Source organism: Paroedura picta, chromosome 6 (assembly GCF_049243985.1).
Source record: "Paroedura picta isolate Pp20150507F chromosome 6, Ppicta_v3.0, whole genome shotgun sequence".
Taxonomy (NCBI): Eukaryota; Metazoa; Chordata; class Lepidosauria; order Squamata; family Gekkonidae; genus Paroedura; species Paroedura picta.
In genome coordinates this window covers 98,964,958-98,983,106 of record NC_135374.1, presented here as the reverse complement: position 1 = coordinate 98,983,106, position 18,149 = coordinate 98,964,958, and the positions used below count along the sequence as shown (strand labels likewise).

At 45.2% G+C, this 18,149-nt stretch overlaps 2 protein-coding genes across 2 annotated transcripts in view; one reads left to right on the top strand and one right to left on the bottom strand.

Annotated features, from left to right (window-relative positions):
* Window positions 1-18,149, top strand: part of UBAC2 (UBA domain containing 2) — a 99,088-nt gene that overhangs the window by 17,331 nt on the left and 63,608 nt on the right. The gene's annotated exons all lie outside the window — the stretch shown is intronic.
* On the bottom strand, window positions 1,316-10,890 carry GPR18 (G protein-coupled receptor 18). The gene is made up of 2 exons (XM_077343821.1): window positions 10,676-10,890; window positions 1,316-3,494 (listed from the first exon to the last, which is right to left on the bottom strand). Exon 2 carries the CDS (start codon window positions 3,429-3,431, stop codon window positions 2,439-2,441), a length of 993 nt encoding a protein of 330 aa, XP_077199936.1. The 5' UTR covers window positions 3,432-3,494; window positions 10,676-10,890; the 3' UTR covers window positions 1,316-2,438.

Sequence of the window (18,149 nt, the reverse complement as noted above, 5' to 3'; positions counted from 1 at the left end):
CCTGCTCAATGCAGGATCAGCCCTAAGCATCCTAAAGCATCCAAGAAAAGAGTGTATCCAGCCTTTGCTTGAAGACTGCCAGTGAGGGGGAGCTCACCACCTCCTTAGGCAGCCTATTCCACTGCTGAACTACTCTGACTGTGAAATTTTTTCCCCTGATATCTAGCCTATATCGTTGTACTTGAAGTTTAAACCCATTACTGCGTGTCCTCTCCTCTGCAGCCAACAGAAACAGCATCCTGCCCTCCTCCAAGTGACAACCTTTTAAATACTCTCAATATATATGCAGAACATATAAGGAACAGGTGAAGACCCGTCAGCCGTAATACAAGCAAATGAAATGATTTTCAAGCTGGCGATGGCAAATAACAGTTTATTCCACTATCAACAATCCCTCAAACTTCCAAAACATCATTTAACAAACTCCTGAGTATTTTTTCGTTTTCAGTATCTACTAAGGAGCATTTGAGCCTCTTGTGGCGCAGAGTGGTAAGGCAGCAGACATGCAGTCTGAGGATCTGCCCATGAGGCTGGGAGTTCAATCCCAGCAGCCGGCTCAAGGTTGACTCAGCCTTCCATCCTTCCGAGGTCAGTAAAATGAGTACCCAGCTTGCTGGGGGGTAAAACGGTAATGACTGGGGAAGGCACTGGCAAACCACCACGTATTGAGTCTGCCATGAAAACGCTAGAGGGCGTCACCCCAAGGGTCAGACATGACTCGGTGCTTGCACAGGGGATACCTTTACCTTTACCTTAAGCCATTTCACATTGAATTTTACAGGTAGGGGATGTACAGGTTTGCCTCAATGTTTGCAGTATCCCATCCAGCCATGCTCCGGCGGGGACTCGGAGGGACCAATCGGCAGGCGCTTTGCGCCTGCCGATTGGTCTCTACAGTAGTCTGTCCAGAGGAAGGGGCCAATCGGCACCCTTCCTCATCACGGACACATCCCGCCTCCCAAGCCCTTATCCTTTTATTTAGTCCGCGGCGCCCACAGTGCCGCGGGCTGTGTTAAGATGTGTGTAGATGAAAGACTTGATTTAGAAAAACTCTCCTCCCTTTGCAGTACAATCTCTTTCTCATACACATTCTGACTATGTATCAGATCATTCATTCTTTTGGCTCAAAGATCATGACTTCATCAGTCTATAAGATACAATTGCAGACTTATGCAGCCTCAAGTTTGACCCAGGACAGTCTTGGGAAGCGGTAGTGATGGAGTTTGTCCACTTGGTTTCACTAATCAAACACATCTCTTTACTCTGTTATTACTATTTTGAAGGAAATAGGCATGTACTAAAAGGATATACCTTTTCCCTTTCAAATGCTAGTAGCAGAGCAGGGTAACTGATTTTGATTGCACTGTCCCAAGGCAAATTGTGGCTTCATGAATCTGTAATTTGAATTTTATAGGCTGATGTAGATTTGTGGTCTTCATAATCTTTGAGCGCTTATTAAAGGACTAGGGGCCAAGCCCATTGCATTCAGAAATACAGTGAGTGCTAGATAACAGGTGGGGTGGGGTGGGGTGGAAGAACTTTGTGGATGGCCTCTCCCTCCCCCCAGGACCTGGAAAGGCTGCAGGTTGGAAGCCCCCAGGAAGGGAACTCACCGGCAGGGGCAGCTCTCACACATCAGGGATCTGTAGCCTCCTTCAAGCCTTGGAGGGAAGTGGAAGGAGGAGGGGGTAGTCAGGGGTGGAGATGGAAGGCTGGCCACTGGACAGACACACAAGCCAGTTGAAGGATGGGGTACTCAGGGGCGGGACAACCTCCCTGAGTGGGTGTTAAGCGCTGAGTGGCACTTAAACCATGAGACACGCTCCTCCAAGGCGCTACCAGAAATATAGTATGTGGAACAGATGTTTCCTGAAGGGAAATATAGCAAGAGGATAGTGCAAAGCACACAGCCAGGAAAAATGTGTGAAAACAATTGAATAAGTGCAAAAGTGAGCCAGCTTGGTGTAGTGGTTAATAGCAATGGCTTCTAATCTGGTGAGCTGAGTGATTCCCTGCGCCTCCACATGCAGCCAGCTGGGTGACTTTGGACTTGTCACAGCCCTGATAGTGCTGTTCTGACACAACAGTCCTGTTAGACCTCTCTCAGCCTCACCTACCTCACAGGCTTTCTGTTGGGGGAGAGGAAAGAGAAGGAGATTGTAAGCCACTTTGAGAATCCTTTGGGTAGTGAAAAGCAAGGTATAAAAACCAACTCTTCTTCTTCAAAATAGAATTTAATAAATAGAAAACTTAATCCATTTAGACCCAGGGTAATTTTTTTATCAGGGTGAAAACCAATTGTGATAAGAATAGCCATTTCCTTCTCTTCTTTTGTTCAGTGATTTGAACATTTAATTTGTTCTGAGCTTTGCCACGCGCTCTTATCCTTCACAGTCAAAACTCCTTTAATTATATTTCATATTGTTTTATTCGTTTTATTATATCATCTCACTGTTGATATTGCTTAATGACCGCACGCTTCCGGATCGCAAACTTTTCCTCCGTACGCTTCGAAGGTAGTTTCGATAGAGCATAACGCTAATCACTCGGGCTTGAAATTGTTTGGAAACCAGGTAGTACAGGATGACATCCAGGCATGTGCTGAGATTCATGAGGTAGGTGGTGAACGCTCCCCATGGGTTGTAGCTTATTTCTTTAGCTTGCAGCATCAGGAGCACAAAGCATATGTGGAAAGGCACAAAGCACACAAGAACTTGGACAATCAGTGTCACAATAATTCTGATCGACCTCTCTTTAGCCTTCGGTTTCAACTTGGAAGTTCTCCCGTGAACAAGACTGTAAATGACTGTCATGTAACAGCCAATCATGATCAACAATGGAATTAAGAAGAAAAACACCAGCCGAGAAAAATTTAAGGCATTGACTTCTTGTAGATAGATAATCTCCATCATCTTAATGCAAGTTGTATGGTTTGAGGCTTCATCCGGATCTGTATTTAGGAACATCAGGGGAGAAGTTGTCGCTATGGTTGTTAGCCAGAGGCCCAAGGACACTATCAGAGCTTTGGTTGTATTCTTAAGCTCTTTGGCATATTTAGGCTGCACAACTGCCAGGTATCTGTCTACACTTATGAAAGCCAGCAGCCATAGAGCAATGCTTGGGTAGAACACAGTTAGAGCACTAAGAACCCGGCAGAAAATGTCTCCGAAGAACCAAGATCCTTTGCTGTAGTAAAGCATCCGAAAAGGCAAAGAAAATATAGCCGTTAAGTCAAGCAGTGCTACATTCATCATGTAAATGGTTATAGTTGTCCTCTTCTTAGTGGTGCAACTGAAGACCCAGAGAGCCGTAACGTTAACAAATAAGCCAATGGTGAAAACAAAGCTATAGAAGACAAGTGCCGATATCCTGTATTCTTCAGGGTGGATGTTTCCAGGCGTCATCATTAGACTTTGACCAGAGGTATTCATAACTTCTAGAACATGATATCTAGACTTCGACCGGAGGGATTCATAACTTGTAGAACGTGATATCTAAGAATAAAGTACAATAATAATTATTGGTGAGTTCTGCAGTTAAGTCTATATAATACTGCAAATAGAAAGTGTTTTGCACAACTAGGAAGCTTTGTGCTTTATAGGAGGAAACCATTTTCTATTTTTGTTAAAAAATAACAGTTTTAAATTTGGATAGTTTGATTCTCGAAATGCACTGAACTCTGAAGTGCTGACATAGCTTGTTGGCTATTCATAGATTCATATTTGGGATATTTCCACAGTTAGAAAATACCGTATGGCTGGGGTCCTCACACTAATGGGCGCCTTTGGAATTCGGACACAAGATGGTGAGAGCAGCCATAAAATAGCTGCCACAGGAGATGGAGCCAACCACTCAGATAGGCTTGCCAACTTCTATATGAGCCTTGGAGATCTCCCTGTATCAAAACTGGTAACAGATATCAATCCCCCTCTCCAAACTGGCTACTTTGGAGAGTATACTCTTATGAGGTCCCTCTCCTCCCTAAACCTTGCTTTCCTCAGGGTCCACAACATCAAATCTTGAGGAATTTTCTAAACTTGAGCTGGAAACCCTACAAAGAAGCCCAAATGCAGGGGAGAAGAGGTGTAATAACACTCTGGGAAAGAAGAGTAAGAGAGAATAAAACCTGCATTGTGGGGGCAGCTGCCTCTGAAATAATGTTATTTTAATTTGCATGGCAAATCCAGGGGCCAGTCAGAAGCCCTGCTGGGCTGGAACCAATCTGGTTGCACTCACTTCCTAAAACACTTGGCAGGCTCCAGGAAATGTATTGGTGGGCAGTGGTCCCCACCCCCCCGGTCCGAAGACCAGTCCTGGTCCGTGGATCAGTCGGTACCAGGCCACGGCTCCTCCTCGTTCTCCTCCCTGGCTGCTGCCTTGGGGGCTGCCCTGCCACTCTGCCGCCGGCTCACCTTTGGTGCTCTCCAGCAGTCTCCATTGCTGGGGCTTCCCCTCAGCATGGCACTGCGCAGCTGTTGCTGGAAGCGCCCCCCAGTGGGAAGACAGGAGCGCCGGCGGGAACGCAAGTGGAGCAGGGGCTCAGGCGGCAGCAGTGATGTCCCTCGGCAAAAGACTACCCCCCCAGGCCTCAATAAAATTGTCAAGCATTAACCGGTCCCCCTCCAGTGATAAAATGGTTGGGGACCACTGTTGGTGGGTACTGGGGCTCCCATGGCCACCACGTGGGGGGACCCCTATCTTATGGGCAATAAGTGGTCTGAATGTACACAGTTAGGGACACAGCATACTTTAGGAATTATAGCATTTTTTGTATTGTTATTTTGTAAAGGCCTATGGACCTATACAAATAAATTTACTACTACGATGATGACTAACAGTGTCATGCTTAATCACTGGATAAGAAATGTAGATAAATAACATGCGGGCAGACAAAAATGCTTCTTGATTATACAGTGTATCTTCTTACACAAATGCACTGTTTGTTTTGTTTGTTTTTTGAGGCAAGCTGCACTCAGCACTTAGGCCTTAATTGCGCATTCCGTTTTCCCGAGTACATCCCTGAGAAGGAACTCAGATGTGTTCTTAGAACTCTGTGCTTCCTAGGACTAAAGAGTCCCTAATCTGGATCAAGACTTGAGTGTATGGTGAGACCCTCTTCCCTTATACCATTTTGTCTATTGAAATGGCCCCAGGCTATTTTAATTGTTTAGTTTTAGTTTAGTTGAGAACCATTTTTGTTTGTGAGCCACCTTGGTGCTTTTTAAGCAAAGTGCGTGGAATGTAACTAGTTTAAATTAACAACATTTTTTCCCTCTATACGAAATAAGATGGTGCAGTAGAACTGCAGGGACGTTAAGAGACTTCTCCCATGTCTCTTGGGAGAAGAAGTGCACCTTGCTATGACTGAGCTGAAAGGGAGACTTTCTGCTTCATTTCACTCTACTAAGCTGTTGCCTGTTGCTTTGCTCTCTCCTCTCCACCCTACCCCCTTTTTCTGGCTTTTGCAGCCAAAGGAGCCAATTGCATCACTGCTTCTATTTCCTGAGCCGGTCTCTTGATTTTAACCCACACATATAGTTGCGGGGGTCTATCAATCTTGACACTTCTTCATTGCTGCAAAGCCCACAGACTAATCCTGGGAGCTCTTTGCACATGCAGTTTATAGCCAGCACCGAACTCTGGTGATTTTTTTGGTTCCATCCACAGTCATAAGTGCCAGGTGTGGCTCAGAAGCACTATGAGAAGCCACTGCATAGTGGGCAGACCGAGGGCGAGGTGGAGGCAGAAGGTGACTCGCATCTCCGGTTGTAAGGGACTCACAGCCATTGCAGCCTTACAATTAAGGCCACAGGTCTTATCTGCCAACCTTTTACTAGCCTGCATGCCCACAGGTACCTATACAATCCATGCATTGATTATGTAAACTTAAAGAGAATAAAAGGAAGCCTTGTCTGCAGGAAGTCCAAATGGCTGAAGATCAAATCAGGCCCTGTGGTCCCTGCAGCATTGCAAGCCAGCAATACTGGAGCCACTGAGCTCCAGCCTGGGAGGCAGCATTTTTATGAGTGTTGTGTGGACTCTTCCTCTGCCTTCTCCTGCACTGCTGCCAGTCCAAAGCAGCAAGTGAATCTACTGTGGGCACTCCCTTATGGCTCTTGGCAGGTTACAATAATTGGGTAAAACCCCCATAAAACTCCAATTAAAATCCCAGAATAAAATCACACTCAATTAATCAACCCACGGTAGAAATCTCATAATCTCAGTTATCCCAGCATCTCGAAAAAGAGAGAGGAGGTTGCAGATGTTATTAGCAGCTGTCACTTCCAGGAAGGGGGGGCCATATAGATCACCCTGTCCATACTGACCTCAACCATATACCTGACAGAAGAGCTCCATTTTATAGGCCCTGTGAAACACCGAAAGCTCCTGCAGGGCCCACAGCTCTTCAGGGAGCTCATTCCACCAGGTAGGGGCCAGGACTGAAAAGGCCCTGGCCCTGGCTGAGGCCAGACGGACCTCCCTGGGGCCGAGAATAACCAACAAATTAGCACCCGTAGAGTGTAAGGCCCTGTGAGAAGGGGAGCCCAAAGGGTTGATGGGTGGGGCCTCATAACTGAAATACCCTTTTTGTCACATATGACATCATTAATTGCCAAGAATTTAAATGTCAAGGGAGAGAAAAGGAAATCATGTAATCCAGGGGTAGTTAACCTGTGGTCCTCCAGATGTCCATGGACTACAATTCCCACGAGCCCCTGCCAGCAAACACTGGCAGGGGCTCATGGGAACTGTAGTCCATGAACATCTGGAGGACCACAGGTTGACTACCCCTGTTGTAATCCATTCCTTTGTGTTTGTGCTAATTAATACATTAAAATGCTTCTCTTGGTTGAATGTTCTAGAAATCTGTCTTGTGTGTGTATATATTTGGCAGCCAAATATATAAGATGAGGGACGTTGAGTATATTTAGTTCACTCTTAGCTTAGGCCTTTTGTTAGCCTAGCATATTGCACAAGCGGCCAGCCTACTGCAGGGGGCCCTGGAATCTGAGAAGAGATCCTCAAAGGGCCGTGGCCAAAAAAAGATTGAGAAAGATTTGCCTAGTCTGTGAGCCAGGTGAATTTAACTTTTTAAAAAGTTTTAAGCATTTCCTTAAACATGCAAGTAAGCCATAAAACAAGATACCGCTTCTGAAAGAGTACTTAGAGGGTGGGTGGGATTGGGTGGTGGAAATCTCCACTACACTAACATTTTGATCAAAACAGTCCATTTATGTGGCCAGGAAGGAAACGCTGAGGGGTGTAAAAAACCCACCCTTTAGCAGAATGTCTTTCATGTCAGGCCAACCATGCTGAAAAGATGAGTAAGATAGTGGGTTTATAGATTTGCATTGGACAGATGCCTGTCAACTGTAAAGTGTCTTGAGTTTGTACAGTTAATATGGCTATATGTCTAGTTCCATAGCCAGAATATTAGGTGAGACTATTACTGTACTTTTTCTCTCTGTAGATAGGCATATTGTAGTCACCTGTATTTATAGGATTAAGTGCCAGCCTCTTAATTGGGTGTGAGTTGCTTTAAGAACATAAGAAGAGCTCTCCCTACTGCAGGGGTAGTCAACCTGTGGTCCTCCAGATGTCCATGGACTACAATTCTTGTGAGCCCCTGTCAGCATTTGCTGGTAGGGGCTCATGGGAATTGTAGTCCATGGACATCTGGATGACCACAGGTTGACTACCCCTGCTCTACTGGATCAGATACATAGTCCAGTTAATCCAGCATCCTGTCTCACACAGTGGCCAACCAGTTCCTCTGGACAGACCACAACAGGGCATAGAGGCCAAGGTTTTCCCTAACATTGCCTCCTTCCTGGATTCAGAGGCATAATGCCTCTGAATGTGGAGGTTCCCCTTAGCCACCTAATCATCTTGCTTACCCTCCTCTGTAGTTTATCCAGCTTCACAGTGTTCTTTTGTGAATGTGTGTGTGTATACATATAGTGCTTGCTGTTTTTTCCCCTCCAAATAACCATAGTGGCCTGTAAATAAAACAACAACCCCCTCCCCTTCTCTCCCAGTTCAAACTAAGATTTTGGGAGGCAATTCTAACTCAAGCTGCCAGATAAGTGACTGTTATTAAGTCTGAATTGCTGTTCATTTTCCTCAGTGACCTCCTCCTTCAGTACTTGGGCACACAAGGATTTAGAATATCCACCCATTTGCAATAATTAGCAGTGAAAGTATTTAGTGCCCATGATTGGATAATTGGATTTATTAGAGCTCTCTTAAGGGCTTGCTAGTTTGCTGGTGGTTTAATCTTGCATTCTAAGACACAAGTGTGGGCCAGTTTGTTGATCCTTAAATCTATGGATTTGACCCACACTGACTAACGACAGGCCTGCAAACTTGGAGGGATCTCCCCCAGTATTGCAGAAAAATTGAGAAAGTTAAACAAATGCTTGGGTAGAGTTACCCCCCCCCCCCATTTTAACAGTGTGTCTGTGCAAGTGCAGAGCAATGTACCTACCTACTTGGTTGATGCAGAACTCAGACCCCCTCCCTCTTGCTGTATTTAGAGAAGCTCCCAACATCGAGGCATCCGCTGCCAAGACCCAGGCTGCCCTTCCCCCATCTTTGTCATGGGAGCCGGTAACAGTGGCGCTTTCTGAGGGTGAAGTCAGTTCCCCACTGTCACCCAGACTGGTGAGTCCAGGGCCCATTATGCACGGCCGCCGAAACGGTGATTTCGGGTCACATGGAAAACGTGGAGGGGGAAGACGCGAAGCACACCGGTTATGCACGGGAGGGAGCACGATGGCAGCAAAACCCAGAGTAACCGATTATGCATGCGGCGATCCCAGCGCCGCTTCTTGTTGCGCTCCGGTCACCCAGAAGCTGCGCTTTCTTCTGTGTTTCGCTGACGCGGCTTTTTCGGCGGCATGCACCGAAGCTGCGGCCGGTTGCAGCCGGCTCCATGCGTTATCGGTGATTTTAGTCGCCGCCAATCCACCCCAAATGTGCATTATTCCCCCCGTGCATAATGGGTCCAGTAGGCACAAAAGGATCAGCTTCGGGTGGCCCTCTCTGGCTACCACCAACTCTGGCCGAAACCAGGCGGCCCTCTTTGGTTTCTACTGCTCCTGAGTACCTCCTGCTCCCGATATCTTTGCTGCTGCCAGGCCCACCTTCTCACCACCTGTCAGAACTGCTGCTGAAGCCAATTGGCCCTTCATGGCTGCCACTGTAGCCAGGCAGGCAGTAGCTTCTCACCACTGGGCCCACCTTGTCTCAGTTTTGTGCTTGCCTCCTGGCTCTTCAAGTTCCTTGTGGGTCTTCCACTTGTTTAGTTTATGCTTGTCATCTCCTTTGCGGTGAAATTAAAAGACCTGGCCCAAGAACTAGTGCGATGTAGTGATTGGGATCTGGGACACCCAGGTTTGAATTACCACTTGGTCCAGAAAGCTTTACTGATTGACCTTGGGCCAGTCACACACATTCAGCCCAATCCTTCCTCATTGGGGTGTTGTGAGGATAAAATGGACAAGAGGAGAATGCTATAAACCGCTTAGGGTCACCACTGGGGACACAAGTAGAGGATAATTGAAGTAAACAATCCACTGAGACCCACATCCAAGAATTTAAAATTAGGATTGTATTTCTATAAGCCAGACTTTCTCAATATTTTTATCATTGAGAAACCCCTAAAGCATTCTTCAGTCTTCCACAAACCCCAGAAGTGGCACGATCATGTAGAATATGGTTGGGAAACATAGCTGTGTACAGGTCTATCTGGCCCCCTCCCTCCAGGTCCATCATTGGCCATTTGGGGCGGGGGCAAGTAGGTCAACATGACCATATAGGATCATATCACCCGCTAAATATTTAACAACATTTAAAAAATATATAAAAATGTAATTAATATCCACCCACATGGGAAACTCTTCCAGAGCTGTCAAGAACCCCCCAAGTTTCATGAAACCCTGGTTGAGAAAGCCTGCTGTAAGCACTAGACAAATGTATTTTGCATTTAATAGTAAGGCTGTTGCAAGAAGGGGTGCAAATAACATACCACAGATAATATGTACATCAGAGGAAGCTTTGACCTTGTGCTTCTTGTACAGCCCTAATGTATGGGATGGTACTGCGGGAATTAGAGGGAACTGTCAAAAGCAAATTGTGGTTGAGATTGGGGTCTTATGGCTGAAGAGAAACAGACAAAATGCAAACCCTTTTAGTGCACCTAAAGTCAGTATTTGTATCCTAGCTGTAGTTAGTTCCCTCCTGGGTTTTGGGGGTTCTTCCATTTATTTAAATCTGCAAAAGATATTTGTTCAGCCTTTGAAACCATTACTGTCATTTTCTGTATTTTTTTTCATTTTTCTTGTGCTTTTTAAAAAAAAGCCAGTATACAATTTGTTCATTATTTCAGCCAAGGGAAAACAATTCTGCTCTCTTCGTTACTGGCATATTCTGTATGTTCCTAGTTTGTTTCTCCCTTAACTTCTTTTCCACTTATTTTATCAACGTAGCAAGAATTTTGTACGCTTCCATGTAGCTTAAGCCACTCAAAATTAATTTACAATTCTGAACTTTGACTGTTGAGAGTTTGTAAATGTACTGGCTAAAATTTATTTTCTGTAACTTTAGAAATGCAATCTTCAAGAAGATAAAAGACACATATGGAGATAGATGGACAGTTGGTCCCATTTCTTACCTTTCTGTACAATGCAGCTCTTTTAGCGATGCCTCCTTTGTAGTCCAAGATCTGTAAAAGATTTGGTTTCTTGTCTCAGCAATAACTTCCGTGTACAAAAATAGAATAGATGTCTCCTTTGCAGCCAGGAAATGTCATATTGCAACTAGTTCCCTGATTGGCTATATTTGTTTACTTTACTAATGTATAGCATAGTGTAACCATTTATCTTATACTTTTCCCATTTATCAGCTGACAAAGTCCTTCCATCTGCAAAAGTGTGACTTTCTGTAGCTTGAGCATTTTAATAGTGCCATGCTAAGTCGACGTGCACCTTCCTAAGCCCACTGTCTTCAGTAAACTGAGAAGGGCATAATTCTTCTGGTTTCATTATAAGTCACTGTTTTATGGAGCACATAAGATGCAATTATACAGTTGCAGACCTATATTAAAATAAACATGAATTGAATGCCCTTTACCAGGAGAAAAACCACATAAGGTTTGTGAAGTTATAATCTAAGGTGCCCATCCGTCCCGCTTCTGGCGGGACGGCCCCGCCTCCAGGCTACTCGCCCCACGTCCCACCACATTGCTTAAATTGTCACAAGGCGACACAGGTCGAAGCGAGGCGGCCAGCCCTGAGCCGGAGGCGGTGGCGGTGGAGGAGCCGCGCAGAGGGCCAGCCCAGATGGGGCGGGCGGCCGGGCAGCTGCCTCGGCCCCTCCCCCAGCTTCACAGCATTTTATGTATTGTTGTTTGTTCTTATGTAAACAGCCCTAAGCCTCCACGAGGGCAGCATATAAATAAATAAACAAACAAACAAACAAACAAACAAACTACATGATTCCAACGTTCACACAAACATTTGAAACTGAAGAAGAAGAGTTGGTTCTTATATACCGCTTTTCTCTACCCAAAGGAGTCTCAAAGCAGCTTACAGTCGCCTTCCCATTCCTCTCCCCACAACAGACACCCTGTGAGGGAGGTGAGGTTGAGAGAGCCCACCTACTGGTGGTTGTGGGTTTTCCAGGCCATGTGGCTGTGGTCTGGTAGTTTTGAAAGTTGTGTAATTTGAAAATCTGAACGTTGGATAAAAACCATATCCTTTTGTATGCGTTTTTTATGCATTTTTGGCAGAATGGAAGGACTGTGGGTTCATATAGCTGGTTTGAGCTATGATGGCAGTGGCAACAGCACAGTAAATCCCTGCAATGTAAAGAAACTGTGTATTGTGATTTTACAGAGAGATGCTTAACTTCTGGGGGGGGGGATGGCATATCTGTTTGAGAGCTGTGTAATTTTTTTAAAGATTCCGATTGAAGTTGCCCTCACATATTTAATGGGACTGCTTTTGGCACATGCTTGGAAACATGCACAGGGAGGAGGCAGGTTGCAAGGTTCCACTGAACTGTCTTTCCCCAAAACTGTCTCAGTCCTTTGGCTTCCTGGCTCCTTGGGCCTCTGTAACAGGTATCGATGTACCTGTTTTCATTGGCATTCCTTGTCTGTGAAATGGTTGGGATCTCTTTGATGTAGCTCCCCTATTTCTCTCTCTCTTTCTCTCTCTCTCTCTCTCTCTTTGTTCCTGCTCCATTGTATGTTATCTTGTTTTTCTAACTCTGCCACCTCTCATCTTTGCATCCTCCCCCCACCCTGTGTTTCACAAACACCCCACTCTAGATTGACGGTGTAGCCCTTTTTTTAAACTGCTAGTCAAAGGTGAAGGAATAAAAGTTTGCCCCTATCCTGCCATCAATCCCTAAAACCCAGTCATTTTTAACAAAGCAAGAATATTGAGAAGTGTCGTGCTAAAAGAAATCTTTCATCCTTAATAGTAAAGCTCACAACTAGTTGAGCTGCTTTTCTTTCTGTTCCTTAAAAATGGCAAGTAAAAAAAATTCTCTGCAACAGGTTTAGGAGCTGGTCTTCTCTCTCAGCACCCGTGTTCTTCATCTGTGGAATAAAAATTGATTATTTATAACAAATTATTATGCAGATTGGCTTTGGTCTCTCAACCTAGTGTGTTTTGTTAGTGGTCTTCAACTTTTCCATACTTGGAACCCATTAAGCCTGAGACCAGCTAAGCTTCAAACATATGACACAAAGTAATGTATTAGATCCAGAAAGAGAGGAGTTAGAGTTGTGACCTTACCAATGTTAAGGTCAGGACCAATGCCAGCTGACCAAAAGCAGGAAAACATTAGCTGAGCACAAAGAGGTATACAAGCCAGAAACATGGAGGAATCCTGCACCTGAAGTCTGTTTTTGAAATTCCTTTGCAATACAACAGCTATTTTGAGGTCCACCATTGAATGTCTTGGAAGGTTGAAGTGTCCTCCTACATGTTTCTCAGTTTTGTGATTCTATATGTTAGATTTCCCCCTTCAAGGATCGCTGCCTTGTTGTGGCAAGGGGGCTTGCGTAGTTCAGTGAAGCTATGAGCTATACCGTGCAGGGCCACCCAAGACGGACAGGTCATAGCTGAGAGCTCTGACAAAAGGTGATCCACTGGAGAAGGAAATGGCAAACCACTCCAGTATCTTTGCCATGAAAACTCTATGGACAGTTCCAATAGGCATAACGATATGACGCCGGAAGATGAGCCCCTCAGGTCGGAAGGTGTCCAATATGCTACTGGGGATGAGCAGACGGCTAGTACAAGTAGCGCCAGAATGAATGAAGCGACTGGGCCAAAGCCGAAAGGACGCTCAGTTGTGGAAGTAACTGGTGGCGAAAAGACAGTCCGATGCTGTAAAGATTTTTATTCCATAGGAACCTGGAACGTCAGATCCATGAATCAAGGTAAGCTGGACGTGGTCAAACAAGAAATGACAAGACTGAACATCGACATTTTAGGAATCAGTGAACTAAAATGGACAGGAATGGGTGAATTTAATTCCGATGACCATCAGGTATACTACTGTGGACAAGAATCTCGCAGAAGAAATGGAGTAGCCTTCATAATCAATAAGAGAGTAGGAAAAGCAGTCTTGGGATACAATCCCCAAAATGACAGAATGATCTCAGTTCGAATCCAAGGCAAACCATTCAACATCACAGTGATCCAGGTCTATGCCCCAACCACTGCTGCTGAAGAGGATGAAGTTGATCAGTTCTATGAAGCCCTACAACACCTTCTAGAAGCAACGCCAAAAAATGATGTGCTTATCATCATGGGGGATTGGAATGCTAAAGTAGGAAACCAAAAGATAACTGGGATAACAGGCAAGTTTGGCCTTGGAGTACAAAATGAAGCAGGGCACAGGCTGGTAGAATTTTGTCAAGAGAATACCATGGTCATAGCAAACACTCTTTTCCAACAACCCAAGAGACGACTCTACACATGGACATCACCAGACGGTCAACACAGAAATCAGATTGACTATGTGCTATGCAGCCAAAGATGGAAAAGTTCTATCCAGTCAATAAAACAAGACCAGGAGCTGATTGTGGTTCAGATCATGAGCTTCTTGTTGCAAAATTTAGGCTTAAATTGAAGAAAGTAGGGAAAAGCACTAGGCCACTCAGGTATGAACTAAATCATATCCCCAACGAATACACAGTAGAGGTGACAAATAGATTTAAGGAATTAGATCTGATAGACAGAGTGCCTGAAGAACTATGGACGGAGGTTCGCAACATTGTACAAGAGGTAGCAACTAAAACCATCCCAAAGAAAAAGAAATGCAAGAAATCAAAATGGCTGTCTGAGGAAGCTTTACAAATAGCTAAGGAGAGAAGGGAAGTGAAAGGCAAAGGAGAAAGAGAAAGATACACCCAACTGAATGCAGAATTCCAAAGAAAAGCTAGAAGAGATAAGAATGCCTTCTTAAATGAACAGTGCAAACAAATAGAAGAAAACAATAGAATGGGGAGGACCAGAGATCTTTTCAAGAAAATTGGAGATATGAAGAGAACGTTTCATGCAAAGTTGGGTATGATAAGGGACCAAAATGGTAGGGACCTCACAGAAGCAGAAGAGATTAAACAAAGGTGGCAAAATTATACAGAACAACTATACAAGAGCGAGCTTAACATCCCTGATGACCACAGTCGGGTAGTTACTGACCTGGAGCCAGACATCCTGGAATGTGAAGTCAAATGGGCCTTAGGAAGTCTGAGCAATAATAAAGCTAGTGGTGGTGACAGCATTCCAGTTGAACTATTCAAAATCTTAAAGGATGATGCAGTAAAAGTGCTACACTCAATATGCCAGCAAATTTGGAAAACTCAACAATGGCCACAGGATTGGAAAAGGTCAGTTTACATTCCAATCCCAAAGAAGGGCAATGCCAAAGAATGTTCAAACTACCGCACCATTGCACTAATTTCTCATGCTAGCAAAGTTATGCTCAAAATCCTACAAGCTAGGCTCCAGCAATATGTGGACCGAGAACTTCCAGAAGTACAGGCAGGATTTCGAAGAGGCAAAGGAACTAGAGATCAAATTGCCAACATACGCTGGATCATGGAGAAAGCTAGGGAGTACCAGAAGAACGTCTACTTCTGCTTCATTGACTATGCTAAAGCCTTTGATTGTGTGGAGCACAACAAATTGTGGCAAGTTCTTAAAGAGATGGGAATACCAGAGCATCTTATTTGTCTCTTGAGAAATTTATATGCAGGTCAAGAAGCAACAGTGAGAACTGAACATGGGATCACTGACTGGTTCAAAATTGAGAAAGGAGTTCGGCAAGGCTGTATACTGTCGCCTTGCCTATTTAACTTGTATGCAGAGCACATCATGAGAAATGCGGGATTAGAGGAGTCACAAATTGGGATCAAGATTGCAGGGAGAAATATCAACAACCTCAGATACGCAGATGATACCACTCTAATGGCAGAAAGTGAAGAGGAACTAAAGAACCTGTTGATGCGGGTGAAGGAGGAGAGTGCAAAAGTTGGCTTGAAACTCAACATCAAGAAAACAAAGATCATGGCATCCGGCCCTCTCAATTCCTGGCAAATAGATGGGGAAGAAATGGAGATAGTGACAGATTTTATTTTCCTGGGCTCCAAGATCACTGCAGATGGGGACTGCAGCAAAGAAATTAAAAGACGCTTGCTCCTGGGGAGGAAAGCTATGGCAAATCTAGACAGCATCCTAAAAAGCAGAGACATCACCCTGCCAACAAAAGTGCGTTTAGTCAAGGCTATGGTATTCCCAGTTGCAATGTATGGCTGCGAAAGTTGGACCATAAGGAAGGCCGAGCGTCAAAGAATTGAGGCTTTTGAACTCTGGTGCTGGAGAAGACTCTTGCGAGTCCCTTGGACTGCAAGGCGAACAAACCGGTCAGTCCTAGGGGAGATCAACCCTGACTGCTCTTTAGAAGGCCAGATCCTGAAGATGAAACTCAAATACTTTGGCCACCTCATGAGAAGGAAGGACTCCCTGGAGAAGAGCCTAATGCTGGGAGCGATCGAGGGCAAAAGAAGAAGGGGACGACAGAGAATGAGGTGGCTGGATGGAGTCACTGAAGCAGTAGGTGCAAACTTAAATGGACTCCGGGGAATGGTAGAGGACAGGAAGGCCTGGAGGATCATTGTCCATGGGGTCGCGATGGGTCGGACACGACTTCGCACATAACAACAATAACAATGTTAGATTTGTGTCCATTTATCCTTTGGCTTAGGGTCTCACCCGTTTACCCTATGTAGCGAACAGTAATTTTCCAGTAGAGATTGTGAAGTGTTGAGCGGTTTTAAGTTGAGAGCTATATATGGTGTTCTGTTATTGTCTCTTTTTGACCTGTTTTGCAGCAGGTTTTCTCTGGATATCATTTTGACTTTGTTAATCAGTTTTCTGACTTCATTAGGTGGATATTTAAATTCCAAACAATGCTGGATTTGCGGCCTCCACAGAAGTTGCTGCTGATCAGCTGGCCAGTGCCTTGGGTGGGGGAGGAAGGATTGGATGGCTCCAGCAGCCCCCACACGAAGTGCACCAGCCTGGGAGAGGGTCAGGGACCAAGAGGCAGCAGAGTCCGGGAACCCCCAGAGAACTGGGGAAGCTGTTCCCAAGCTCAGCAGGACAAATGCACTTGGGGATGAGAGAGATTATAGGGGTGTGCTTCCAAGGAATCCCAGCTTGGGTGAAGTCTGGGAGAGGGGTGAATCAGGTTGCAAGTCTCAGGAAGTCACTGATGACAGGGGGTGGGGCAGATAAGGGAAGGCTGTGGTATAAAAGGGAAGCCATCTCTGGAGGCCAGGGAGGAAACCGGTATGAAACAGGTTTGCTGAATTCCTGAAAATCTGGCATTTGGATCTTGTGAGCTGGTACAAACATTTTCCAACACACAACTGTCCTTAACCCTGATTTAGATTCCCTGTTTGTGGGAAGAAAATTAACCCTGTGTTCGCAGACTTAGGCCAGTTATGCACAGCGGCATCCATATTGGGCTGCCGCCGATTCATAGCAGCAGGGCAGCATGCGCCGCGGTTACATGGGGGACAAAATCCCCTGGTGCACATGGTCTGCCCCAAAGTTTTGCGTGCACATGCACAACTCTGAGGCAGACAGGTTCCCGCACTACACAGTGGTGGCAGCAACAGTGGGGGGTATCCCTGCACAAGGGTGGGGTAGCATGGCGACGCTATTCCACCATCGTGGGGGTCGCTGAATTTCCCGTTTGACTCTGTGATGCTGCAAAGCCAAATGGGTGTTTCGTGTCCCTTCAGGGACACCATAGGTGGGGCATAGGCCCGGCTTGGCATGGGTGTCAGCATTCCCTTCCTGCAGGGCACCTGAAGCTCTAATGTGGGCCAGGAGGGGGCCAGACTGCCAGCGATATTGTGTATCTGCGGGGATTTGCCCTGCTGATGTGTGAACACTGGCCCGGCCCATCCATAATCAGCCATACTGTCTCTCCCATTAACTAGAATTACTTGCTTAATTTTGACCCATTACTTTGGATGAATTATACCGAAAGAAGGCATGTTTCACTTGTTTGTTTTAAATAGGCATTTAGGTTTAGGCATTTTCAGTATCTTTTTTCAAGAGGTTAATATTTCAGTTACGTTTTTGCTTCTGCCTTTGAAGAAGCTGGAGTCATTGATGCGACAGCAGTGCCCTCTGCAGTTCAGCATCTAGTACAATCAAAGAACCCCCCTGCAGTATAACTTTGCAGGCATCTGTACTATGCTAATTCTGATAAGGAAGAAGTTTTTCAGGATACCAGACCTGAACATGGGATACAGCAAACTAGAAACAGCTTATCAGACTTCCTCTGAATACTATAATTTCCTCCCCCACACTACCTGCCCTCAACTGAAGAGAAAAAGAGGCAAAGAAATGTGGTCAAGCTACAGTAAATAGGCAGGGGGGGGTATGTTTGGCTTGGTGAGTCTCAAGGCAAAAAGGCCTGCTATATTTGAGGACTAATAAACAATTATTTTTCATTCATCAGGTGTTGCGGTCAGGTAGGAGTTTTGTGGCTCCTTTGTTTTTGTAGTATTGGGCAGACCTCATATATCCAAACCAGCACACATCACTTTC